The 27,344-nt window shown below is 41.3% G+C and overlaps 1 protein-coding gene across 2 annotated transcripts in view; it reads left to right on the top strand.

Moving 5' to 3' along the window:
* Nucleotides 1–27,344, top strand: part of tcf12 (transcription factor 12) — a 66,852-nt gene that overhangs the window by 34,028 nt on the left and 5,480 nt on the right. Inside the window, exons 6-16 of one of the 2 annotated variants that reach the window (XM_084001992.1) lie at nt 953–1,014; nt 3,171–3,306; nt 3,764–3,816; nt 17,495–17,594; nt 18,045–18,184; nt 18,592–18,733; nt 18,884–18,954; nt 21,086–21,230; nt 24,181–24,254; nt 25,471–25,542; nt 26,017–26,208. In XM_084001992.1, the coding sequence (XP_083858118.1) occupies nt 953–1,014; nt 3,171–3,306; nt 3,764–3,816; nt 17,495–17,594; nt 18,045–18,184; nt 18,592–18,733; nt 18,884–18,954; nt 21,086–21,230; nt 24,181–24,254; nt 25,471–25,542; nt 26,017–26,208 (1,187 nt within the window). The remainder of the gene's footprint in view (nt 1–952; nt 1,015–3,170; nt 3,307–3,763; nt 3,817–17,494; nt 17,595–18,044; nt 18,185–18,591; nt 18,734–18,883; nt 18,955–21,085; nt 21,231–24,180; nt 24,255–25,470; nt 25,543–26,016; nt 26,209–27,344) is intronic. The other variant, XM_084001993.1, reaches the window with a different exon arrangement.

Raw genomic sequence — 27,344 nt, 5'->3', positions numbered from 1 at the left:
CAGCTCCCTCCGTGTCTCCAGACAGTCTGCACAGATGCAGAACAACTGTCTCCTGCAGGACTGCGTAGATAAGCACAAGTGCATTCTCTTAGAAGTGCCTCTGTTCACCTGTGCTGGTGAGAGCAATGTTCACATCAGTCATCGTGTAACAAAAGATCCAGGCTATGCAAGTTTTTAACTTACAAAAAAAGATTTACCTTTTCCCAAGAGTAAACAGAATTTAGTCCCAGTGCTTGTAATATTTGGATGTCTGACAAAAAATAATGTACTACACTGTTAAAGTTATTCATCATCCTCCCCGAGGAGCACTCATTTGTTTGTTTGTTTTTCCGGGGGAGTGAAACTGCTGAGTTTGGATATTGTGATGTGTATGATTCATGTGTGTTGTAAGTTTTATTCCCCCCCCCCCCCCCCTGTTGGCTGCTCCGGAGTCGTCCTTTGAGGTGTGCACATCGAAGGTGACACTGATAGGACTCCCTGAAAATCATCACTCTGTATTTATTTAGTTTTTTTGTTTTCCAGAAGTGGTGGTTTTTAGCATTTGTCAAGATTCAACTTAAGGTTCCACTTGTCCAAACGATGGCATGTTTGTTGGATAGTACGTAATGTATGTAGAACGTTGTTGAGGGAGTCCCATTTCTATGAAATGCAATTTATTTTTTCCCTCTTTGGTCTAGCCATCACCTGCTGGTATCCAACTGAAAGATATAACAAACTCAGTATACCTCTTAGATTTGAACACTCAATCCCCATCGTTATAATTACATACAAGTCATTGACAGTTAAATTAAGAACATCTAACAAAAGCATATTAATGGGTCGTCTTGCACCAAACACTGCAGAATAAAACAATTAGACACGGCATCGTCTATAGTTTGATATGAATCCAGGGCCGTGCTCAGTATAGTCAAAGATAGAACAGTTGTTATTACTGTCCTTTATGTCTTTACAGGTAAATCAGACAGGGCTCCATTTCCTGCTTATGGAAGGAATCCTGGAGCATCCAGCAACCAGGTGAGTTCAAAGCAGATCTATAATAATAAATAAATCTACGTTTCCCAATGCCAATGAAACTGATTGACCAAAAACCATGTATGTATGTATGAATGTATGTTCTAAATTACGCTGTATAGGTCTTATCCAAAGAAGAATCTATAAATAGATAAAAGCTCAACAGACTCAAAACTTCAGGTTCGTATAAAAAAACCTTTATTTACCCCTGAGTTTTGACTGCTTTTAAATGTTCCTAACATTAGACGTGGCCTCTCTTCCACTGATTCCAAAAAGGGAATCCATGCCTTTATTTAACAAACGGTGGGATTACTGTAAATCCATCTATTCTTTTCTAAATAAGAGCTGCATTCATTATAACAACCACAAACAAAGCAGTTCGGCTTTTAGTCTGGGAGTCCATAACTTTCTCACGTAAGTGTACTTTCATTCAATTCTTTTTTTAATTTATTTTAGAATTAATTTCAATATCTTACTCTTTCTAAGTTTCTAAGTCTTAACAAGATGTAACCCCAAGCCACTTGAATTTGAGAAACTGAAAGCATCCTGGAATATCGAGGCACTGCCCTTCAGGTGTCCGTATATCCGTTATTAAACTAAAGGTCACTGTGATTCTGCAGCCGGAGCTCCTTCAGAACAATCTGCCTGAAACCAAGAGGAGCCTCTGTCATTTAAAAACCTCCTCTGGTATCAATTTATGATGTTTTTCTTGTGAAATGTCTTTTTTCTATTCAGTGTGAAATTATTTCACAACACCCGACTAGATCACACGGACTTAAGACTCTTTATACGATACAGTGGAAATTTAAGAAGCACTTTTTATTGATGGAAGCATTTTTGAGGAATACCATTTAATACATTTTCAGTGTGAGCTGGAGGAAATGTGCAAATCTGCATCTGCAGAGATTAATGGATACTCGCTGGTCAAAGAACACAAACATGACTAAAAAATCTGTTATTTTCTTGGAGAATCTGCAAAGAAATGGCTGTATGCTGGGAACAGTCCCAACATTGTAAAGATACATAACCGTAACAACTGGTAGAGTTACACAGCAGAGCATTTACATTCCTTTTTATCATATTGTTGCCTAATAGACCTATTGATTTATAGCCTATAACCTTTCAGTGTGCTCTTACTTTATCGGCAATGATACGTTGTGGTTTCTTTGTTTCCTTCTTTTGACAAATGTACTTATTGTAAGTCGCTTTGGACAAAAGCATCTGCTAAATGACCTAAATGTAAATGTAAATGTGTGTGTTTTGTCAACCTTTTATGCCAAATAATTTGATAAGACGACTTGATTTCCTGATATATATTTCTGAATCTTTGTGTCACAAAATGCAAAGGTTTCAAACTGATATGACTAATAACAAAGTATTTAAGCTGTAGGACTTTGATTTTTCTCATTTTTGCATGAATATAACTATTTTTCTTGACTCCTTAGCGGTTCCTCCCTGAATAGCTAATAGTGTAAAAGAGGCCAGAGCCAGTGTTGCTGCAGGGATTCAATATCATTCAACAGTAGAAGTTGTCATTTTACAGAACCTGACCTGATTTATTTGTATTTTATATAACATTTGTGTTACGTTGACAGTTTACCATGACCTAGGTCAGAGGAATAATTTATTTCATAGAACATTTCATAGAGGTTGGTTTTACACTAAATGGAGGTCTCCGTGGTTACTGTGTCAATCCTCCGCTGATTCCAAAGGGTCATGTGAGGCGAGGTTTACAAGCGACCCTGAGTTGGACTCCTCGCTCACGTGATCCCCGTTCTGCTGGTCTCCAGCCGATTACACTAATTAGAGCTAGCTCTTAATTGGGCTCTTAGCCCAGTTTGTCAGGGTTGTAGAGGTGAAACAGATATTGGTGATAGGATGCGAGGAGCTTCCACATTCTGTCCTGTGATGCTGAATATACAGGAGTTACATGTCACACTTAATATGTGTATAAATATACAGTATATACATGTATATTTGTACATCCATTACAACAATAATGCATGTGTAATATTATGTGTAGTCATTGGGATATTATGATATTTGCTTTTTACAGTAAACACTTAATACTTGCATGCTTTGTTATTGTTACTGTTACACTCATTTCTGACGATGACAGCTTTAATTTGACACATTTGAGCTCATGTCTTCTCTTTCAGACGTCTTCTTCTGTAAAGTCGGATGTTGGCTTGGCGGGTCCTGGCCCAGTGACCCCATCAGGGAAGTCTGCTCCTCTCTACTCCTTCACTGCAGCCAATCCTAGAAGACGTCCTCTACAAGACCCTGCGCCCATCAGTCAGTGCCATCTCAATGATTATAAGATAAATGCCTAGAGTTTTCTCCTCATTGACAAGTGCAGCCTTTGCAATATTCGAATGAATCAGAACCTCAAGATAAACAGAATCCAACTGAATATTTCTTGTCACAGTTTCGCTCAAGTCTTAAACTAAATGAAAGGTATGTTTCTTTTAGATATTAATGAACATGTAATATAGTCACATGTGAAAGCAGTCATATGTTAGCATGTGGATAGACTGAGTGCTGTTGTTTTTTTACCAAGTCATTTAGAATTGGTGTCTGAAATATTAACTTTGTTTACGCGAAAATCACAATTTTATCACAGATAATAATTCATACTGAACGACCCCAGAAAGTAGATTTTTGATAGTGACTTCTGGTTTATTTACAGCACATTCACGGTTCTTTTTTCTTTTGCCTTTGAATGACTAGATGTGCTTTCATCTCTCTACAGATACTCTCCAAACAAAGAAGGTTCGCAAGGTCCCTCCTGGCCTGCCTTCATCCGTGAGTGGAAGATCATCTACATCTCATATAAATAGATTTCACAGTGAGCTTACTTAAGCAGACAGACACACACACACACACACACACATTCTGACTTTTTATGCTTATTATTATTGTTGTAACATTAGTATGTCTCAGGAGGGTTTTGTGTACAGTAGTTGCTGTATGTGTGTTTGCGTGCATTGTGTCTACGTGTGTGTGTGTGTGCTTGCATACACGTGTGCACCTCGAGGTGATTGATTTTCAGAGCTGCCCTGTCACAGTCTAGCCTCCTCACAGCCTCTCCTGGGAGAGAGAGGGGCTGTCAGAGCGGATCCCCAGCTCTGCTCTTTTGATGTTTAATTAGTCATTACGTAGCTGAACAGGAGGACAGACAGAGATTAATAGCACAGAATATCTGAAATTTCTATTGGTAATGATCCCGGTGGAGCAGAAAACATTAGGATGCAGAGAAGTGTGGAGCTCAGCTTGCATTCGCTCAGACAGGGGGTGTTGGAGTTCATTAATATGCATAAATCAGTAAGTCAGATGTTCATTGTTAAAGCCCTGGTGGATTGGCAAAGGTTGTATTAAGCCTTGCCTCAAATTCCTGGAACTACAAGACAATGCTTTTTTTTGCTTTTATTTTTAATAAGAAGCAACTGCTTTACCAAAACCCCACCTATTTTATTTCCTCAAACAGTGAAAGGGTTTACTTTTCTTTTTTTTGATGAGGGAGTCTGAGACTGGATTTGCCTTTCAGAGCTCTGATAATCGTCACCTCTGCTGCCGTTACTCCGAAATCAAATATGGAACAGGCTGTGCAACATAAAAGGCTGGCATGTGTTTTGTTTCTGGATTTGTATTTGAAAAGAAGTTTGTCAGAGCATGAGGGGGAGAAGCAGTCCCTGACAGCAGCAGGAACGTGTGCTGCCTTCCTCTTAAGTAAGTGATATATTTGCGGTCTTGTCAGACGGAGGGCGGGAGGCACAGAATGGTTGCCTCACGGGTTACATCTCTTTGTTGTGTAAATGGACGCCGGGCTTTTATTTGTCAGTACTTAACACATGGGCACAGGTGCGGTTCTGTGACTCATAGGAGTACAATCAAGCAGTACAATGCTGGATGGGGGAAAACAGTGGCAGAGCATGGGATGAAATACAGCTTCTTCTTGTCACTCAGTGCTGCTCAGAAGATAAAGCCTGGAGCTCGGAGGAATTATCCCAGTCAGTCTTTGATCCCATTTGGAAGAATGAAGATGGCAGTGTTGAATAACGGGTTATAGGTCTCTTATAACCTGCTGACAGAGAAAGGAAAACATAAAGCCCTTTTTTGATAGGTGGTATATGTGGAAAATGTTTGAGTGGGAGGTTGTCTGGCAGCTTTTAGGAGGTGTTAGGATATAGAATTGCAGGGTCAGGTGAGGTATTAAATGGTGCAAAAAGGTAATTGTGGACCTTAAAAATGTGTAAAGTGACTGCTGGCTGCAGATCGCTGCGTGGCTAAGGATGGCTATCAGCCAGGACCCATGTTTGTGTCTCTGGAAGCAGCGAGGGCAGTGTTGAAGAAGCGTTGAGGGGAAGGCACACCTGGAGTCAGAGCTCCTTTGCCAGAGGCAGCTGTGTGGAGAGCCTGCAGCGTACCTGTAAAGCATGAATGCAGCTGCAGATGCCACTGAAAGCTTTTGCTTGTGTAAGCAAGCGTGAGAGCCTCACCAGGGAACTGAATAGCTGCTTAATTTAAAAAAAATAAAATCAACACTGTGCTTCCTATCATTATGTCTAGTGCTGGGAATTTTCTTATTTATTTATTTCATTCTCAAATCCCCTTTTTCCTCCAGCTTCTTGCTTCTCAGTCTAAAAATAAATGTTGCAGTTTTGAATCAGATGGGCAACGTAAGTTGCAAGCCCCAGCTTGATGCGTGTGTGTGTGTGTGTGTGTGTGTGTGTGTGTGTGTGTGTACACTACATGATGGAGCTGAATCAAAATATTTACGGGAGCACATCCTCTGTGCATTTAGGCTTTGACGCTGCAGTGCATCAGGATGTGAAGGCTATCTAGACAGGCCAGCTGGCTGATTGCAAACATTTAAATGTTTCTTCGTCTTACATGTAGACAACCTCCTCCCTCAGCCACACACATACAGTATGTTCCTCTGTGGGCCGCTGGATGTGTCATAGCAGACATGGGATACTGCAGATGTGGCTGTTATTAAGGGATGCCTATGCCTAACGAAGCCTCGTTATTGAATCATATGTATAAACTGAGTGCTGAGACTGAAGGACAGGGCATGTCGTTGGACAGACAGGCTGCGAGGCTGAAGGATGCTGATGGGCAGCTGCGTGGGCACCTGTCTGACAGGAGGACTGGAGACAGGGAGAGATGGGGGGTTTGTGGCTTGTGGGGGAATGTTGCATCTTGTAGGATATTTATGTTGAGCTGCAAGGGCATGGTGTGTGTGTGTGTGTGTGTGTGTCAGTTTGTTTGTGTAAATTGTGTTTCCCCCCCTACAAACCCTTGTCAGAGGCACAGCGGCTCGATGTGACACTTCCTCCCTGGCTTTAGTGACGATATGGCTGCAGGATGGGAGAAAGGAAGTGGTTGGCTGAGACTCAGATCCCCTCGGGGACTTTTGCAAGTGAGAACCCTGAGTGTCAATGACAAAATAGATTGGCATTTGCTTTTGACAGATCACTCAGACACCCTTGTTTCTGAGAGATTTGTTCTGTGTGAGCTGTAAGAAAGGAAGCCTGCTCTAGGCGAGGATCTTCCTTGCAGTGCTGTCTGGTGCATGACATTCAAGAGATACTCTCTCTCTCTCTCTCTCTCTCTCTCTCTCATCATATTCTTTTCTTTTTCTTTTTTTAAAAGATCATAAAGGTGTATTACACCAGTAACCCAATGTTCATGATGCTTAGAAAGGAGCTCCTTTTTTCTTATTGTCTTTGACCCACAGCAGGACATAACATCAGGTGTGGGTGAATAGACTGGATGGAATACATCAGTAAATCCATATGTAAACAACCAGGATCACCAGGCCTTGATACGTCTCGAGGCTAAATTAGATTGAACGGCGACCCAGCAGAATGACGTAAAGCATGCACAACAAATGAAATTAACATTGGAACTGGGAGGGTTTGCAGTTTTTATACTTCTGAAAACTACAATGGCTCTGTCTGTATGTCATCATAAGTGACTGACAAAATCAACTGTTGTTTAATTATGATTGACTTGTTAGTAAAATACATTCTGTGTCACTTTTTAACAGATATTTCTTGACTGTTGAATGAAATATGAAATGAGGAACCAATAAGGGAAGTCCCATTTTAGATCATCATTTTGCCATTTTACTTTAATTTAATTTAGTTTTGTAAAGTACACCTAATGTGAACATTTTTAGAAAAATCACCTATTTTTTAGCACTTTGCATTTTCCACAAATGTATACTGGTTTAGTAACAAATTTATTAGTATAGTTATTTTTATTATTAGACATCCCCCAAGATATACTACCTATATACACATTTATTTTATCATCAAAACAAGTACAGAGGACTTAGTTTATTAAGTGGATTGGGTTTATTATTGGGTAAGCCACTAATCAGTTAAAATTGACATTCTCTAGTGCTTAATTTGATCAAAATATGCAGCTAATTTGTTAAATGAAACATGTAACTGGAGAATGAAGAGAATGCTCTTAAAGGACATTGTGTGTAGTTTGCCTGCCATTGTCAGAGCACCAGAGTAACCTGATTTTAACCTTGAAACAGATGTACTGTGAAGGGTTTGTCATGCTGCCAGACCTTCTGAAATCATCATGATCATCGTTGTGGTTCTCTGGTCCTTACCGGGGTTGAGTCCCGTTACTCTCCCCGGGCTCACCCATATAAAACCATCAGACAAGCTTAGACATCCAACATATCTCAGTTCAAGATGACAAACCAGACATGTAAGTGTTCGCTGTCATCCAGTGGATCTGTGTTTTCTGGATGTGTAAGAAGGCAGGAAGGTCCCTGATAGTAAAACTATTCATATTCATGGCTGTTGTGCAAAACTCATGAGTCATTTTTTATTCAATGACACTTTAATGCTGTAAATTGGATTTTACTGAAGTGTGCATTAGAATAGTATTATGCGTATTCTACATGTTATCACAATGATTTCTTCCTGTGTAACTGGCAGATAACAGTGTTTTAGGCTCCGACCTGACCCCTAGTGTGTAAGCTCCCCGGTGATGCCCCCATCAGATGGCTGATTAGATAGACACCCTTGGTTTGACAGGGATGATGCTGAACAGTCGCGGCCACCTCTGGGACCCTGGCCTTTGTTTATCTTTGTTTAGGTTGCTTTAATTCACCGCTGACATTAGAGGCTGCCGATAATGGAATAGGCAAACAAGCCAGAGGCCTGACCCCTTTCATCTGCAGAACAAGGAGTTAAAAGGACAAAGAGTACAAAAATACAGCACACGTTAAAGTCATTACTCACATTCGGGCCTGTTGTAAATTATTCATGTAGGGCTTGCGTGAGTTTACAGCATTAATGCAAACCTTGATTTCAGATCGCTGGCAGGCTCAAGAACACAGAAAGTCAACAATTGGCAGAGTGTTTGTTATTTAGAAACCATCTAAGCCAGGCTTGCTGTGACCTGGAGACTACATCATTGAACCACATGTCGTCCCTGAGGTTCTCAACTCCAGGAGGGTGTGTGTGCGTGTGTGTGTGTGTGTGTGTGTGTGTGTGTGTGTGTGTGTGTGTGTGTGTGTGTGTGTGTGTGTGAGGGATAAATCACACCAGTCCATTGTAAGTGATAGCGGGTGACCAGCGTGCTCAGTGCAGGATGTGTCACTTAGTTGTTTCCCTTGTTTTGCTATTTCCCATTTTAAATATAAACCACCTTGAACTATTAAAGCATTATAATTCAGTTGATTTCTAGTTTCATAAAAACACTCTTTGTGTCTCTAATATGTTTAGAAAAGGAACTATTTAGCCTATAATTAAGAAATAAATTACACTGATTTTTTTTAATATACCCATTAGTATTTTTATTCCACTGTACATAAGTAATAGTACATGAGTACACACAAGCCAGCAACGTGAGTACTGAGTTGTGAAAGGGTTGAGGCTGAGGGTTTTACTGCTGGATAGAAAGGTCGGGTGTAATTGTTGTAGCGACAAAGAAGATGAGAGAGAGTTCAAATGGTGGCAGGCAAATTCCTCTAGCTTGAACAATAATTTATGATACTGAAATAATCAGTCATCACTTCTGACCCACTAGAACTGTGAGGTGGTGTCTGTGTCTGCAGAGATCCTGCCTCTGCCTGTATCTTCTCTTTTCTTCTTACTTTGCTGTGTTCGGGACTCTTCTTGGTGTCATTTGAACCCCACTTGGGTGTGTAACCCTCAGCCAATAAGCAACACCGCTGCCTTGCCAGGCCCATCTGCATACTGGGGTACGAGCTATGTGGCGTTCTGAGCAGGATTAATCGTCTGGATACATTAATTCAGAATCTGGCACCTCAGGTTTGTGTCGAGGTCTGGATGAGTTTATGTGACTGCAGTGAAAATAACCTTTTATTGTTCTGATTCACGGCTTTGCTCTCACTGAGGCCGGTTCCTCTGATAACATAACTACATGTTGTTCCTTTAATCATATTCATTTCAAAACGTTGTTCATGTCATCGGGTCTTTTCTGAGTCAACCTGGTGTAACTTTCTCCAGTCTGGTCCTTTTTGAGCATCTTCGTTCTGCAAGAAGAGAACAAACTTCTCATCGTTTGAAGTTAAAATGAAGGCTTTGAAGTTGAACTGAATCTCCGTCTCTCCATATCTCTCTAAAACAAAAGAAATCTGATTGAATGTGAAGAAAGTGACATGTTTTTCAGGAAAACAAATATTTTCAGGTCTTTTCCAGGTTTTTACTTTTTCCAACAAATGGTTTCGGACAGATGTCCAACATGTGTTCTAAGCTTCATTCAGACTTTTACGGCAAGTTAGTCGTTGCTTGAAGGGCGCTGTGCCCAATTATTAATGTGTTTATAACTTTCATGCAGGCTTGGAAGCAGGACTTTAAACATCAATGCATGCAAAATATACACCAAAGCCAAATGATAATGGGCAGGAATGGTATGACTTTACTGCCTAATGAATGCCCCCAACTATACTAGAATGCCGTTTAACATGGACATAAGCTCAGCATTCCCTTCTTTCTCATAGGAGGAAGGGTTTTCCACTTAGAAATGGAACTTGTCCTTATTAACAACCGTCAAGTCAGTCAAGAGTTTAGTATCAAGGATGAATGTATACAGCTGTGTCTCTCATAGTTGGCATCACCCAAGTTTCAGTTGCACTGCGAATATTAGGAAAGTAATCAAAATCCTGGAACCTTTTTACTCATTATGGACTTGTATTGATCCGCCTTTTAATCATTTATGTTAACAACGTGAGGCACTTTGGAACATTGTTTTGCTTTTTAACAATACTTTACTATTTTTTAACTGTGATTGTTGGATGACGAGTTTAGCCTTCTTTTAATAGACAGATATTCAGGCTCACTGTCCTGACAGGAAGTAGGTGTATGACAATAAAGTCAGTCCAATTCCATACAGGACACTTCAATGAACTCACAATATTTTTGGACAAAGATGGGATAGAATATAAACTGTAAAATGCATCTTCAGGCATAAAATATGCAATAATTGAAATCAATGGTCTCATAGGGTTTAGTTAAATATGCAAATAACGAAAACAATAAATTATATTTCATTCTAAACATTAAAAACTGACATTGTTTAAAAGCTTTAAGACATTAGTAAGAAATAAGTCTAGTTGAGACACAAAATTACATATGCCAGTCTTAAATGATTATTGAAGCTCACTTAAGAAACAAAACGATCTCTAGGCCTCATCGTCTCCACACTTTTCCATCGTATTTTACACTTTGACTGTATGACAGTAAAACGGGTCATAAATTGCTTTTTATGTGGTATTAAGAAGGTCTTAAATTGAACTTGATGAGAACCATCCTGGGAGGGTGGGGGTCTGAATGCCCCATGTGTCCCCCCTACCCTCCCCAGAGTCAGCCCTCTCTAATTAGAACCAGAGCCTCTTACAGGAAACAATCTTCCTGTCTGATGACATCATCGCTAATTCCAATGCAAGATGGGGGTGACCTCAGCCTTGTGGATTTGCTCTGTGTTTTTCAACACCCAAACAAATCCCGAGGAAAGCACCTTGTGATGACTCGAGTGTCTTTAGAGAGGGTAGTTTGGACAGGTGGGCGGAGCCGAGCTGTCCCCTCCTGGACCAGGGATTTTCAAAGTCTGTCCCTGAGAGCCCACCTCTGACAAAATCTGCCAAATATGACCATGAAAAAGCTATCAGCGGTTCCAGTATGTAGTGTAACCATGATGTACAAATATCACAAACGTGATGGTTCTCAGATGTTCTGGAGTCTTTTTCCCAAACGTTTTCTGATGGGGATTTATGGATGTCGGGCATAATGACATCCTTGAGAGGTCCCACTGAATTTAAAAATCTGTGTTTTCAGAGTTATGTGCAAACTTTGAAGCAGATTGTGGTTGGTGGTTTTAAAGTGCCCTAACTGCCTCTATGAGCTGCGAATCGCAGCCACTGCTGCTCCTCCAGCTGCTGTTGGTAAGGAGGCCAAATCAGTGGGCCAATAACTAACTTCCTGTTGTTTTACAACACCGGCATGCACCTGTCCCTTTCAGCTCACGCATGCATCTACCTCACATCCCTACACGCCTGTTCAACACCTCACAGTCTTAAAAACCTCCAGACTGATGCACTTTAAATGAATAAAACATCTTCATTGCTTCACATGCATCCTCGCTGGGTCTCCTGCAGTCACTATTAAAAGAAATAGGCTGGCAGTTACCCGAGTTATGTGTTTATCATTTCCCAAAATAATTGCTGTCTCTTCCTGCTCCCATGTACTTCCCTCGCAACACGATGCCATGTGTCTGGACTTGTTTCAGACCCTTCAAACACTTCCATCGTGAACATATTCCTTAAATCATCAGCTTGAAGCAGCTCCCGATATGAAGCCGGCGTAGAGCTCGTGTTTTCGATGGGTTTAAAAGAGTCCTCGAGAAGAAAGGGTGATAAATAATAACAGTCCTAAAAGGAAAAGCGTAATAAAGGTCTAGTTTTCTTAGGGAAGTGGAAGCTTTCATCTCTCTATAACAATACTGTTCTCAATGAGTGTACAGGCCTGTGTTTAGCCCGGGAAGCTTCGAGTGGCAGACATGAAAGGCTCCAGTCAGCCTGCACAGCCCATCTATCCTCTCCTCTCCTTTCTTCTGCTCTCCTTTGCCGTCCCCTCCTCCCCCCCATCTCCCACATGATAAAGGTAATAGGGATGTGTGTGGCTTGCAGTGACAGTAAACCACGGTAAAATGGCTGTCGATGTTCTGGCCCCCGGTGCCCCCAGCATTTCGGAAACGAAGCATCATTTTCATGTTCGGTCATCGTGAGCCAGCCCCCCCTTTGCAGCTGTTGCATGTTTTACATCTCTGTGTTCCTTCTCAGCTAAAGGTCTCACTCTGCCAACACCAAAACTCTCTTAGAAATTCCATAAATTCAGTTTGTCCATCGCTTCTTTTCTCTCATGATCTGGATTTTTATTCATGCCTTACATGTTGAGGCTTCGCTTTCTCTCACTAATAACTCCTTCTTGATGTGTGAGCCATATGTGGGAAAAGAGAAGATGTGTTGCCATAATTTTACCTCCCTGGCTGTTAAAATCATCACAAAAACAAAAAGATTAGACACTCTAGATTAAAGCGTGAGGAAGATTACACTTATTATGCACTCATTTGGACGCCTTTTAATCCCACATATTAATGAAATCCTGTTTTCAGAATTAAATTATTTCAGTTCCAGTTTGTCGAGGTCCCCCCTGCAGAAAATCTTCATTTTTTATGCTTGGAATTAATTTTCCCCCCCTGTTCTTCTTTCTAAATCCGCTCACACATTTGTTTTCTGTCCCGCCCAGTTCCCTTTATCTTTTCTACACCCACCTCCCCATCGCCTCCCCTCCCCCTCGTCCTTTTCCTCTTTGCCTCAGCACTTAGAAGCTTAAGAGAGGGATGTACCACATGAGCCACTCCCTTCTGACAGTCACCCCTTCCCACAGCGGGGAATGGCACAGTCCTGCTTTGCATAAGTTTCCTCTGAGTGGGTCGTGTGTGGAGGCCAGTACTGCAAGAATTATTAAACCCTTTTGAACGGCTTGGATGTATGTCCAGAGAGAAAGCTGCTGTGCTGCTGTAGCGTATCTGTATCACTCCAACTGTTAAAGCTATAATGTATTGCGCTTACCCTGTCCCAGGAATGTGCAGTAACTCTTTGATGTATTACTACAATGGCAAATCGGTGAGTAGTCTCTTTGGGAATATGTGAGTGGCAGTGAAAGAAGTGTGTGTCTGTCCTTGAATTTTAGTATTTTATTTATTGTAGCATAAGAGCACTCTGTGTGTGTGTGTGTGTGTGTGTGTCTGAATGTCTGTGAATGCATGTGCCTGTGGCTCCTCTCTGATTTTCCATTACATCAGTTAATGCTGTGCGACAGTACAATTAATTATATAACTCAAGTGTCTGAACTGTTAAATGTAATTTATCATTGGTTTATGCTGCTTTATACTCTCAGCTGTGTAAAACGAGTTAACATGCTAGGCCACCAAAAAAAGTTATGCCATTTCAAAAACTTTTTTAAATAAAGAAATGAAACCTTTTGGTGGAAAAAGCTTTTTGCAGCCTTGAATTTATTTGAACTGGCTGGTTGCTTCAGCTCCAAGACTGTTGAAATAATAACAAGTGGGAGTCTGGGAATGATTAAGGGAAAGAGGCTGCCTGTTGAGGTTAGACTTTCCTGTTTGCAGATTGAGCTCTAAGCACCAGTGTTGCTGTTATTCCATCTGTTTTTAATCACATTGGCATTCTTGACACCGCAGGGAGCCTAATGTGATTTCTGAACTTCTCTGTAATGATCTCTTTGATTTTTGTTACTCTGAAAACATTTATGTGTGAGTATTTATGAATCGGTGTGTGTGTGTGTGTGTGTGTGTGTGTGTGTGTGTGTGTGTGTGTGTGTGTGTGTGTGTGTGTGGACTTGCTACACTTGGACTTGATGGAATTGGAAATTTGAATAACTTTAGTTATTGATGTAAAAGTGGGTCGTTGGCGGTGTGGGGAAGGTGTTCCTTTGAAATGAGTCCTCCTGTATTTATTTTCGGTGTAATCATAAAAAACATTGGGCTTACAGTATGAATCTGCTCAAGGACACAGTTCTGAGTGGCTGAATAAGTTGTGTAGTTCAGTAATCCTTTAGCGATGATCCTGTCGTAAGCAAATCACACAGGCCGAGTTTCACCTGTCATTGCTATTCTTGCTTTGACACGGAGGACAAATGAATGAAAAATGTATAGCGTTGTCTTTTTCTGATATTGTACTGAAAAGGTCATCTTCGTCATGCTTGTGTTCCAACTTTTCCTTATAACGTTCTGCAGCATCTCCTCTTTGTTCCCGCTGCACAAAAGTTGACTTTGATCTTTTCATATTAAGTATTAACAGGCTTGTGTTGTAGTTGATGATGCGGAGAAAATTGATAGCATGTGGACACAACGGGCAAACTTCATGATCAAAAGCACTTCTAAGCTTACTTTTTTTCTGTTTCCCTTGCAAGGCAAAAAGAAAGGTGCCTTTCATTATTTGCATCAACGTGATCCACATTAATTTGTTATAGAGCAGACTCACCATCTGGAGCACTGAGAGAATTCGCACTGGGCCATTGGCTTGTGAGCTGGTGGCACGGAACCAATGCAGATGGAGATGCTCACTGATCTAACTTCCGCTGCCCATTAGGAGTAAAAAAATTAAATTAAACCTTTTGTTAAAGAAGAACGGAAGAAAAGTGGAATGTCATGAAATTAGATCTGAAAAGGAATTAAACACAAAGGAGACAATCGATGCTCTTTCAGGCTCCTGGTGTTGCTTTATAGTGCAACAGGTTCTACCATGCATGTGGAGGATAGCACTCACTGTCACAAGCTAATCCTTACATGTGTTGCACTGAAGCGTGCTCGCTTATGTGCAACACAAAGTCAGAGTGGGGGTAGTGTGTGTGTGTGTGTGTTAGTAACATTGATGCCAAAATCTAATTTTTGTGATATTAATGACTGGAAAGTGTTATTGTCCAGTTTTGGCTGCTCTATTTTTAGAGAACCTGACTCCCCACAGGCTGATCTGATGTCAGCATTTACTCTTGGTTCAAATATTTAACTGCTTTACTAAAGAAGAAGAACACCAATCATGCTAGATCTTCAATTACTTATTTGACGAAAGTAGAGGATTTGCTTCCTAAGATATATCTTTAAAGCTGCTTCTGCGACCCGACACCGGATAAGCGGTAGACGATGAGACGATGAGATGAGATATATTTTTATATTGCTAATATAATATAGGATTCAATTATATATGTGTTCCTGTCTAGCTCATAGCATTGTCAATGTCTGCATCTCCTCGCTCAAAGCATCTCGACAGCGAATGTTGGTCTTTTTCAAGACCGTTAAAACATAAAATATCGACCCTTTATTTCCCACAAAGCATTGGCAATTATTACGCACACATTTTGAACAACGCCCTTCCAAGCAGGCTGAGTGGAGCAGTTGTTTGAAGAGGCATTCTGTCTGTTGTGCATACTAAGCCTTGTAAGTGTGTGAGATTTGGACTTCCCTGGAGATATGGTTCCATTCCAAACAACAAAAACAGGACACGCCATTAACAGTGAGCTCTTCTCTTTGAGCTTCTTGGCCATTAGCCCGATGTTTCCTTAGTTGTTGTTGGGTTTCTATATTTCCCTTCCTTTCCTGTTATTACATGATATCCTTAGTGCAAATTGACAGCTTGTGTTTGACACTTGATATTTTGATTAGGGTGGCATGAAGTTCAAAGGCAGGTAGGCTGTGAGACCGGGGGGGGGGGGGATTCAGCAGAACTGATCTAATAACTCAATATAGAAGCAGTAGCTCAAACGGTTTCTACCATCACCACCTTAAATTATACGTCTATCAGGAGGTTAAATGATTACCTCATTGATTGTAAATAGAAATATCATTAAGGATTGTCTCATTTATCATCATTCATTTTCCAGCAACATCTTATTTTCCCCCTGGCAGACTGATGCATGAATAGAAGTTAAATTAATGCAACTTAAGTGTTGACTGATACATTTGGTGTTTGATGATACAAGGATGCCCTGTTTATGCTAGCAAGCCTCATTTAAAGATATAGCAACACTGGTGAAAGAGGCTTTACTGAAGGGAATGTATTTTTTAATTAAAAAAGCAAACCCCGCCGATGCTGGTGTAGGTCTGTGTCGGGGTGCTGATCCATGTGAGTGACGGCTTGTAATTAATGGCCTTGTAAAAGGAAACCCAGGTGGGCCCTCTCTTCCATAGGCTGACGGAATGAGGCACCCAGTGTTTGGGGATGGTTTATTAATGCTCTGACTGGTTAGCCCAGGGTAAAAAGGACAATTAGCATTATCCGCTGCCATATGCTGCACATTGAGCGTCTCAGAGAGACAAAAGCCTGGGCTCCTGAGTCGGGGCTAACCTGAGATCTCCACGGAACTCCTATCAACCCGGGGCACATGTGTAAACCAGAAGACCCATGAGAGCTCCACCCCTCCCAGAGCACTTTAATTACACACCCGGGCAACAACACGCCGGAGTGCAGCTCACTCAGCGAAGCTGTCTCACTTCAGCTGCTCGTTGTATTGATCCTATATGTGTGAGCGAGTGATTCATATACTTTGGTTGTTTTTCAGCTGTATGGCATATTTTCCATCAGCGCCGTGTCAAGCAAGTAAACAACATCCACAGGCGTTTGAGCGGTCACAATGCCAACATGTGAGTGTGATGTGAGGCCAATAAACAGAGGGATTCAGCATGCAGAGTGTGAGACACGGGCTGGAAATGTGCAGGTGGATTTGAGCCGGCAGGTCTGGCTCTGATCAGTGTTACACCATGGTTGGGTCATCCAGTCCCGTCTGTGGGACGGGGAACGTGTTCGGAGACTCTTGCCCTCCATCTGGAGAGGATGAAGTCAGGGACCACATCACTCGTGTTTGGCCTGCAGTCTCTTTGATCCTCCCGCCTAGTTTGGCACACACATATCTGTACAACAGCATGGCCATTGTGCCTCTCCTTTCACTGGACCACCACCAGCTTGCAGGTACAAATAAAAAGAAAGCAAAGCAGGCTGTTTTTCTGGTCGCACTCATTTGATTTCTGCCTCTGTGGGATTGCTATAATTTGTCAACCATTTAGACGATGCAAGTAAGCGGGTATCATTAAACTTCCATTAGAGGTTGAGTTGATCTGAAATGCAAATACCCCTGATAATCCACTCCTCCCCTCACAAGCCTGATTGCGCGCTAGTCATTAAAGTGTTTGTGGTTTTAGGGGCCATATCTGCAGTGCATGTGTTTTTCCCCGGGCGTGTGAGATGCCATGCTTTTATGTACCCAAACTGTTATTTGTGTAAATTAAAATTCCAAAGCTGAGAGTTTTAATAGGTTTCAGCATCATCGTTCTTGACAATAGTGTTGCTCCAGTATTAATGCTCGGCGGGCTGCAGGCTGTCTTAATAACAACATTTCTGTTCTCACTGCAGGTGTATGCACCGTCTCCAAACTCAGAAGACTACAACAGAGATTCACCTTCTTACTCGTCTCCCAAACCCTCCAGCAGTGTGTTTGCAAACACTTTCTTTGGTAAGTTCAAATGCAACTTGTTCACTTCTTGGATTATTGAATACTAAGAAAACTATCCAGTTTTTAAACCACAGGTTTAAAAACTGTATTCTTATCTTCCAATATGTTCTGTTTTTGTGAAGAGTCGGTCAAATCTGTGTTATTGACTTGATAATGTGGATGATTTTACAACATAATTCATTATTATTGTAATTATTATTCATTAATTTGTCATTATTTCTTCATTTGTGCACCAAACTAGATTCAGCACTGATGTCTTGTTATTGACAGTCAGTATTTGGGAATATTCAGCCTAATATTAGGTAATATAAGAGCAGACTTGTGTTCAGGATCATGAGCAAAGGGACCCTGAGTTTTAAGCTTGGGGTCGGAGGTTGGCGGCTGTCAGGCACCGTGTCTACACTGATTGTACACAATAACACACTGAAATGATCCATTCATTCCCTTTAGATGGAACCCACAGTTCGTCTGACCCTTGGAACTCGTCCAATGGGATCAGTCAGCCCGGCTACGGGGGAATGCTTACCGGGTCTTCATCTCACATGCCACAGTCGGGAAACTACAGCAGCCTGCACTCACACGACCGCTTGGTAAGCAGCACCTCCCAGCTGGGGATGGGCATACGAACAGGTGATAAAGGAATGTTAGGAATGTAATTCGGCATCACACTTATGTTAGAGATCCATTGTGTACGTTATTTTTCAGCGTGTGTGTGTGTGTGTGTGTGTGTGTGTGTGCGTGCATCGTAAGATGTTATCTGGTGATTATCAGTGAAGACACTACCGACCCTTCTTTGTCAGTGTTTGATGTCCGCCCGGCTGCCTCAGCTGGCCGGGCATCAGAGGCAGCCCGTCCTCTCTTTATCTCTGTCCCTACCCTCCAGTTACTTTTGCTTTATCGCAGCCCGGGAGATGTCAAGGAGAATATAACATTCAGGAAATATAATAAACTCATTCTTTCTCACACACATAAACATTTACATTTATTATTTTTCCAGAATTACCCCGCTCACTCGGTTTCTCCAGACATCAATGCCAGTCTTCCTCCCATGTCCAGCTTCCACCGGAGCAACAACAGCACTTCACCTTTCACCACCGCAGCGCACACCTCGTCCGTCAACACAGCCGACGGGGTCATGGGTACGTTGTGGTGACTAATTCAACCCCCCGATGTCATCGTCACTGGAAATCCATCCTGTAAAAGTAGACAGTTAGACAGCTTTGTATACTGTGACCGCCTGTCATTTGTCTACATTTGCTGTTACAAAGCCTCCCTCTGTGTTTTCTTAGCCCCTGCAAACCGGGGGAACGCCACTGGAAGCTCACAGACTGGAGACGCATTGGGCAAGGCTTTAGCCTCGGTGAGTTCCAACCCCAAATTTAACCTGGACTTTATTTTACCATTCATTCACATCATCAATGAGTGTGTTTCTCAGATCACTGGTGTCCAGGTTTGTGGTCTTATTCTTATACAGAATACATACTCATACAGCGCTGAAACACAGGGAGTAACGATCTGAACTAAACACAATTAGAAATGTAGAAAGTATCCTAACACCAGGGGCATTATTTGTCTTCTTCCAGTAGTTACCGTCGTAGTTCCTCAACCTTCAACTGGAATTATGTTCTGTCTCTGAGATTGTATTTTTTATTTCTGCCTTGTTAAATATCAGATTGGGCGTTGAGCTGTGTTTGTTTTCACAAAAGTTACAATTTCACCCAAATCTCCTTAAATTCTGTTAAACATGCATGGACAATTAAAATGGTACACGCCCTAGCACAAGCTGAACATACAGGAGCAATATTCCTCACTAGAGCAGAGACAAAATATGAGAGTTTAGGGATGGTAATAACAAATTAAGTCCTTTATATTTCCAGACTCAATTCTATTAGCATGACAAAGCTGGAGTGAAATGGACACGGTTGGACTGGGTGGGGGTCGTGTAGGGTGGATGGAGCAGGGGGCACAGGGGAGTTTCTAACTGCTGTGGCTCAACTCCATGGGCCGTCCTTTGTAGGGCTTTTGTTCTTCGCCCTTTTAAATTGGCCGTGCTTATTGGCCCCACGCCGCCTGCGGGAGCGTGACTGATGATGAGGCGTGGTTTTCATTTATTCCAGTAAAATGAGCCATGTTTCATTTTGAATGCAGTGTTAGTCGAGTGAAAAGAATAGAATGTCATATATTGTCGGGTCAGAAGCCATGGATATAAACAGCTGGCCTTTGAGAAGAAATATTTGGATACGTTTGTGCTCTCAGAGTAGAAAAAGCATAAATATCTGTTCCTCCCTTCAGTCATCCCTCCTCCTCTACACGTCAATGTAAGCGCTGTCCTGATTGTCCTCCAAGTTGATTGAAAAAGCGAAGCCCAGAGATCAAGATGGAATAAGGAGATTATTAATAATAAGTGCATTCTATCATCCCTGCAGAAGTCAAACGGTTTCCTGCAAGCTCAATTTGATCTTGACTTGGAGGAGAAATCTCTGTGGATCTGCTGTTTTTTCTCTCTGTTAATTAGTCAGGATCCAGCAGTAATACCCTGAGTTCTCTGAGACATGTCCCATTATGGCACAATATCCTCTTATTACAGGGAGAGAGAAAAAAACGGGGATGTGTTTTTGCTTTAATCCAGCATTTGTTTAAACAAATGAAATCCCTGTGGAAGTTCTGAAGACGTAATCTCCTCGCTCCCTTGTGACGCACACGCATCATCCTAAAACTCAGTGACCTCGGTGTAACCAGCGTTAGCAGAATAAACGGACTGTGGATCGTCTGTTAGTGTAGAATTAAAACGGCAGTAACAAAATGTATTTAAATCATAGTAGGTTTTCATATATATATATGGTTCATTACACAGTATCTGGTTGAGGCTGAGATGCAGCCCTTTGAGATTTACTGTTGTTGGCTTAACACGTTTGGGCGTTTGCACCTTTTGAAGAGTAATTATGAACATTTCCCCTGTCAAAGTGCAAGTTTATACCTAACTATTAGGATATTAGTCACATTTTATTCTTGTTACATTTGAATTGGAGCCAGCAACATGACCTCAATCCAACCTGTTAGACGTTCTTATTTGCATGCTTATTTAATAATTATGAAAATGTCCATTTTGTATACATTTCTCTTTTTTCCTGTAGTCATAACAGAGATTAAACGTAGCCAACCACAGATATTTTAATTTGCCCAGTGAAGTGTCAGTGTAGTATTAATTTGTGTTGCGTGCACAATAATTACTTTGAAGCTTTTCCAATAAATTCTAATTCATTTATTGGAAAACTTAATTAATGGTGTTTTTATAGAAGTAGATACAGGAGCACGATGCAGGCAAAAGACATCAAAGTTAATTTTGTTTATGATTCATTTTGCTGTTGATGACTCATACAATATATGGATTTAACATATATTTAATCTGTAATTCGGGATCCATTTTTTGGCTCGAAGATGGGTTTTTTTTGGCATTAATACTGAATGCTACTTATTTTCTGCTCCCACAGATTTACTCACCCGACCACACGAGCAGTAGTTTCCCATCCAACCCATCGACACCTGTGGGGTCTCCTTCACCCCTGACAGCCTCAGCAGGCGCTGCCTCAGCAGGTAGCGTGGCGGCTGCTGCCGGCACGCCGTCTGGAAGGCCAGGTAGAGAACCATTGCTGCATTTGATCTCTTACACACCTCCTATGCACTGACACCAGCTATTTACAGTAGAGTAGAACATGAACTTCTCTGAAACTACTTTGTAATTTGCAGTGAAAGACAAAATTATTGTAGGCTTCAACCTGGAAGCCAAACTAATTAAGAGCCTTTTATGAACATGAATTTCTATTAATTGAATTACTTTTGCTATAGTAGCTATATTTGCTATAATAGTGCATTAGCTGGATTAATTAAAGCTTAGAGAAGTAGAATGAAGTGTGGAGTTTTCCTGAAAACTTAATTTAAGGAGCTCTAATCGTTCTCTACTCTCCATGCTTTATCTATGCCAGGGATGTGACGTTTAGTAAAAGACAGCTGGGGATCATCTAGCAAGTATTTGAAATCATACAAAAATAATTCACTTTTTTTATTATATTTGCAACAAACTTTAATCCTGAGCAAAGAGAAGAGATGCTTTGTACCAGATTTGTCTACGAGCTGCTTTCTATTTGCAGTCCCTGAACTCACAAAGGGATATGATTTGTACTACAAGCTTTAAATCAGTGCTGCAGGTTCCACCTGCAGATTAAACCGGCACCAGTACCGGATCTGCTGGTAACACGGACCAGTTTTTTGCTAGGATGTGTATTTCATGCTCATAAATTTAGAAGTGTTTTTGGAATAGCATTTCAGACTTGTCCTGGAATGACAGTGTAAATGAAAAAGACTGGGGCTTTTAAGGTGCTTAAGGATTTGAAAACCTTGTAATGAAAATGTTTGAAGCGGGTCTTGAATACTATTTTTGAAAAGCTTTTCATGTATTTTTTTTCTATAGTTGTTATCCAAGTTTTTACGGCTCATAATAGTCGCCCGTGGCACTCGCCCCACTTTGCAATAAGACTTGGCGGCCGCTGTTTTATGTCCACTTGATTTTTGAGGATTGCCAGAGCAGCCTCCCTCTGGATTGTGTTCATGTTGTGCAACAATGCAAGAGAACACAATCAGGAAAGCATTACATAGCTTTACCGTCTTCCAACCCACGCAGTTGAGAGAACACAGTATAGTGGGGTTTTATGGTAAAAAGTGTGTAGGAAGGATGTAGTGGTTCTGACAGAGGGGAGAGAGTAACGGAGAGTGAGCGAGGCGAGACAGTAAGGGAAAGCCCACTGTTGTTGTAACGGGCAGTTGTGTCATGTGCGGTAATGGAGTGGCGACAGCTGTCTCTACGTATGCCCCCCTCGTCCTCAGCTGTTGCCCTGCCCCATGGACAGCTGTTCCCCCCAACACACACACACACACACACACACACACACACACACACACACACACACACACACACACACACACACACACACACCGGACCAGGCTGCCAAAGGCCTTGTTTATCTGCCAGTGGGTGAAGGAGTGGTGGCTGTGACTCAGCTGATGATGAGGACGATGACGGCCTCACATAGGGAGATCCCCCCCTCTTGACCTATTTACAGTATGCCGCACCTGGCAGCATATCAATAGGAGTTAAAGTCCCGTTCATCATGTAATATTTATTAATATTGTGAAAGAAATCATATTCAGAATATATTTATGTGTAAGAAATTTGAAAGAATATCATGGGATTGTAAGAAATGTATATCTCTTGGCTAATTATTCACCCTTGTTACGCTTCTGGGGTTAGAAGAAGAACGCTACCTTGAAATTGGCACAGAAGTTGGCTTGCTGTTGGAAATCCATTCATCATTAGGATTACACCAATAAACAGCACATTACTCAAGACTGGTTTGTTCAATTATTTCTTGCTGGTGCACGTGGGAGCCGGAGTCCCCGGGCTAATTTTTCACTGCCGAGGTTTGTGTCTCACTCACCTGGGAGGAAGATGATTTTTCATTTCCTCTTCCAAAGTCACTTTTAATAGTCTGTTAATACAAATCGGATTCATCCCAGGCTGTGAGTGTGAAGAAACAGGAAAACTCCAGGAAAGTTTAGTGAGATATTTTTCATTGGAAGGGATTAATGGCATCTATTCTAAACCGTTTCCTGAATTTAAGGCAGATGTTCATTTATGGACTGATCACACAGGCCTTGATTTGTAAAACCAAACAGTGAACATGTTTTAAAAAGCAAAAGAAAGAAACGTTGAACTTGAAATGTGATGTGCAGATGTGGATTCCTTTTCCTGCACTAATTTAACCATCAAATCAGCTTGATTTGCTTTCCTGTACTGGCCCATAGATTTCCTTGTTGGCTCAAATAAACGTGCAAAATCAAGCTAGCTAAAGGTTAATTGTAAAGTCAAATGCGGGGTATGTTGAGTGTCTCTGTATTTAAATGATGTGCTTCATTTGGAATTAAACAGAGCAAGAGCACAGCAGAATATTTGGCTTCATGAGGTTTATTCCAGATGTGTTTGCAGGAAACATTACATCACTTGTCAAATAGATGTTTGAATGACAAAAAAAAGAAAGAGAAATGGCAATGCTGGCAAATGTAGTGGAAGATTATTAACTTGATTGATGATTGGAATTTCCTTTATAAAATACCCTGATGGAGGCAATTCTTTGAATCACTCTGATGCCTTTGGAGACTCAAAGTTTCCAGCGAAGAGGAAGAGTGAAGCTAGCATCTAAAATCCGATCTCTCTTATTGTTCTCGGCCTCTCGAGGCTTCTCTTGATGTGCAGATGCAGTGTGCATTTCAGGGTGGAAGTGGGAATTAGATGAACCCTCCGCTGGCTGTTGTGTCAGGATGCAGTCCAGCCATCAGGAAGTGATGCAACTGAGAGACCAAAATATCCCCACACAGAACAACAAGAATGAGGAAACCAGGATGTCAGTGTGTTATGACGTTAGCGTATTTAGTGCATCGAGTGGAGCAGGATGGAGCTGCCGGCCATGTTGATATGAAACTGCATGGGAGGATTGCTGATGCTGATCTTTGTTGCGTCTCTTTCTCTCTACAGCAGGCAACCAGTGGCCCCGTGCCGGTGGACAGACCCCCTCCTCCCCAAATTATGAGAACTCTCTTCACTCACTGGTAAGCTCCCTGTCGGCCTCCGTCTTCTATGATGGATGCTCACTTTATACTCATATAAGACTGAGCAAGCATTTCAGGGAGATTCCTGTCTGCCAAATGTTTTGCTGAGGAAGGGGGGGTGGAGGGATAACCAATCTGAACAATACCTGTCCCTCGGGGCTTGCCATCTGTCCCCTACTCCGTGGGCCAGGATGGGGAAGACAGTTGGGGGATGGGTTTGGTTCAGCGGGCTGGTGTAAGGGTGGCAGCTGTTCGCTGAACAATCCCAAGGATTCCTTCGCTGCCATGCGAGCAGGGCTGCAGATCACCTTTCATCCAGCCTACTACCTGATGCTAATGTCAGGCCTTTATGTTTACTGCTGAGTGCTTAATTGTAGGTAAACATGTTGAATTATAGAGTACTTGGTTATTACAGAAACACAAACAGCTTTGGGTGATAAATACAAATGTAGCAATAAAGATAAATAATAGCAAACAAAATCCTTCCAGTTGTAAACTTGTCACAACGTCAAACAGCCAATTGCAGATGAAGAGGACAGCGATCTTCACCGTGGAGATGCTTCCTCCCACTTTGCCTCCAGCATTGTGTTGTTTCTTCATGGACACTAAAGACAAGTGAATGATGTAAATGGATGAAGATAACTTGAAAAGTAGCTGCTGATTAAAAAAAATGGGAAAAACCTGAATTTGTGTTGTATAATTATAATTATGTGTGGTATTTATATCTGTATACACTTCATTTTGTATGTTCTGGGTTTCTCTGACTAGGAGAGAAGGGCAGGTTTGACAGTGGGAAAAAAACATGAGTAGACTGAGCCTTATCAGTAATGATAAGCTTTCTGGCAGGTTGTCTAAAAAATGTATGGTCAGACGATGGTTTATTTATTTTATTAAAACACTGTCTTTTGAATATCAAAATTTGGAATTTACACAAAACACAAAGAAACTTTTGTGTGTTGTATTAATATAATGTGGAGGATGTATTTGTGTAATCCCCCCCCTACAAACTGAAAGCAAAAAGAGAAGAGACCAACAGGAAAGGGGTTATTAAATGTGAAAACATCCTTGCAAAAAGAATGGTCAGCATCTGTGTGCTTCCTTAAATCCTGCCCTTCGTATCTGTGTCTTTACAAAAACAATCTCCAGTGTGTTTCTGGTATTTATAGATCCTGATCTTTTTTCATAATCCTGTCTTATTCTTATTTGACTTTGCCAGAAAAACAGAGTTCATCAGCAGTTACATGAGCATCTCCAGGATGCCATGTCTTTCTTAAAGGATGTCTGCGAGGTACTCTTCCCGTAGAGACTCATATGTGTCCCATGCGTCTTTGCATTCCTCATGTTGTTTTTGACTTGCAGTCCACATACCTCACGTTGAAAGCCGTTTCATTGTTATTGCCTTTGTTGCCACATTGTCATGTAATCTCTTAGCTGTTCCAGTTTGCAGTAATCAGCTTATTCTTACATTTTAAATGGTAAATTAATGGTTGAAGCCCTCCATGATGTGCATGAACAGCAATGAAGGCATTTGTTGACTTTTACTGCTCAAGCTGAAACAGTTCAGTTGATCTTGCATTTGATTTGTCTTCTTTATCTTGTGTTTCAGACGTGTGTGTGTTGTTTTTTTCTTTTCAAGTCCACACCATACAATCAGCGTTTTCAATTTTTGTGCTAATGTGCTTATACTAAGCTGCTCTGTCCTTCTTTTTCTCTCTTCTCCCTCTGCCTAACCCTTCACTCCTCAATCCCTCGGTCTTCCCAGTCTCGGATGGAGGATCGTCTGGACAGACTGGACGATGCAATCCTTGTTCTGAGGAACCACGCAGTGGGCTCCACCGCCAGTCTGCCCAGCGACATACACAGTCTGCTGGGACAGGCGCAAAATGGGCCAATGGCAGCCCTCGGAGCAAACTTCCCTGCCTCTGCATTGGTTCCAAGTCGGACAGCAGCGATGGTAGGAGAACTTCACACGAGTTAATGTGTTTTCAGGATATTGCATAAAGTGAGGGAGAACATGTTGGTGTTGTTTCAGACTTCACAGTGTAAAAACTAGACGGTTGAATTTATCCTGACATATTTTCCATAAGTGTCATGGCTGGCCTAAGGCTCACCCTGTGCTTGAGACTGTATTCACACGGGTGAAAGAGAAATGAGAAAAACAGCCATAAAGGAGTGAAGTTCGGTGTTTGTTTGTCTTGCATTGAACGTCCTGAGAAACAGAAGAATGCAGGTTGCAGAATAAATCATCACTCTGAGCTGTTTCATTCTACACAGCCAAGAGATTTAAACACATCTGCAGGAGAAGTTTGTCCATCTGTAAACCAGAGGGGATAATAGAAATAATCGTTTTCACAAACAAACAAAAACAATGCTTTATCTGTTGGGTTCAGATTACATATCTGGAAAGATATTTAAAGTTCTTTGATGGAATTGGATATCCTTCCATGATTAGTATTTAGTTATATATTACTTCCAGATGAAAAACACTATCTACGGTACATTTGTACTTTTCATTATTAGATAAATTCCTCTTACAATTTCCAAAAGCCAATAATAATATCTTCATATTGCTCGTTTTGTCCAATGGATGCAAAAAGATTCAGTTCACTATCACATACGACAAAGTAAACTTGGAAACTGGAACTAGACAACATTAGGCATTTTTGGTCAAGTTAAATTATTAATCAATATATTATTGATCAATAATGGAAATAGCTGCTGATTGTTATTCTGTTGACTTGTAGATAAATTAGATAAATCTTGAGTAATCCAGTTTCCTGCGAACCCAGTCATTTTCTTCTGACTCCCATTTGAAATTGAGTGTATTTTTCAGATTTAGACATAAAGAAGCTGCCCTGTATTTAAGTCAAACTTTTAATCAGGATTTTTTATGTCCCTCTCTGGTCTGCGGCCTGAAATCTCCTCTGTCAACATGAATGTTTCTTGAATCCAGGAGACGTCTCTCGTCTCTTGTAAGGCTCTGTGTTTTCTGTCACGCTGGTGCTGAAGTTGTGGAGGCGGTTTTGTCCTCTAACAAGAATCTCCCTGTGGTTGTCAAAGGAGCTCAGTTTGATGTATTTGTTACAGAGA

The sequence above is a fragment of the Eutrigla gurnardus genome (genome assembly GCF_963514095.1).
Source record: "Eutrigla gurnardus genome assembly, chromosome: 1".
Taxonomy (NCBI): Eukaryota; Metazoa; Chordata; class Actinopteri; order Perciformes; family Triglidae; genus Eutrigla; species Eutrigla gurnardus.
Note: the sequence above shows the minus strand (reverse complement) of the source record. Positions and strands in the feature narration are given on the sequence as shown.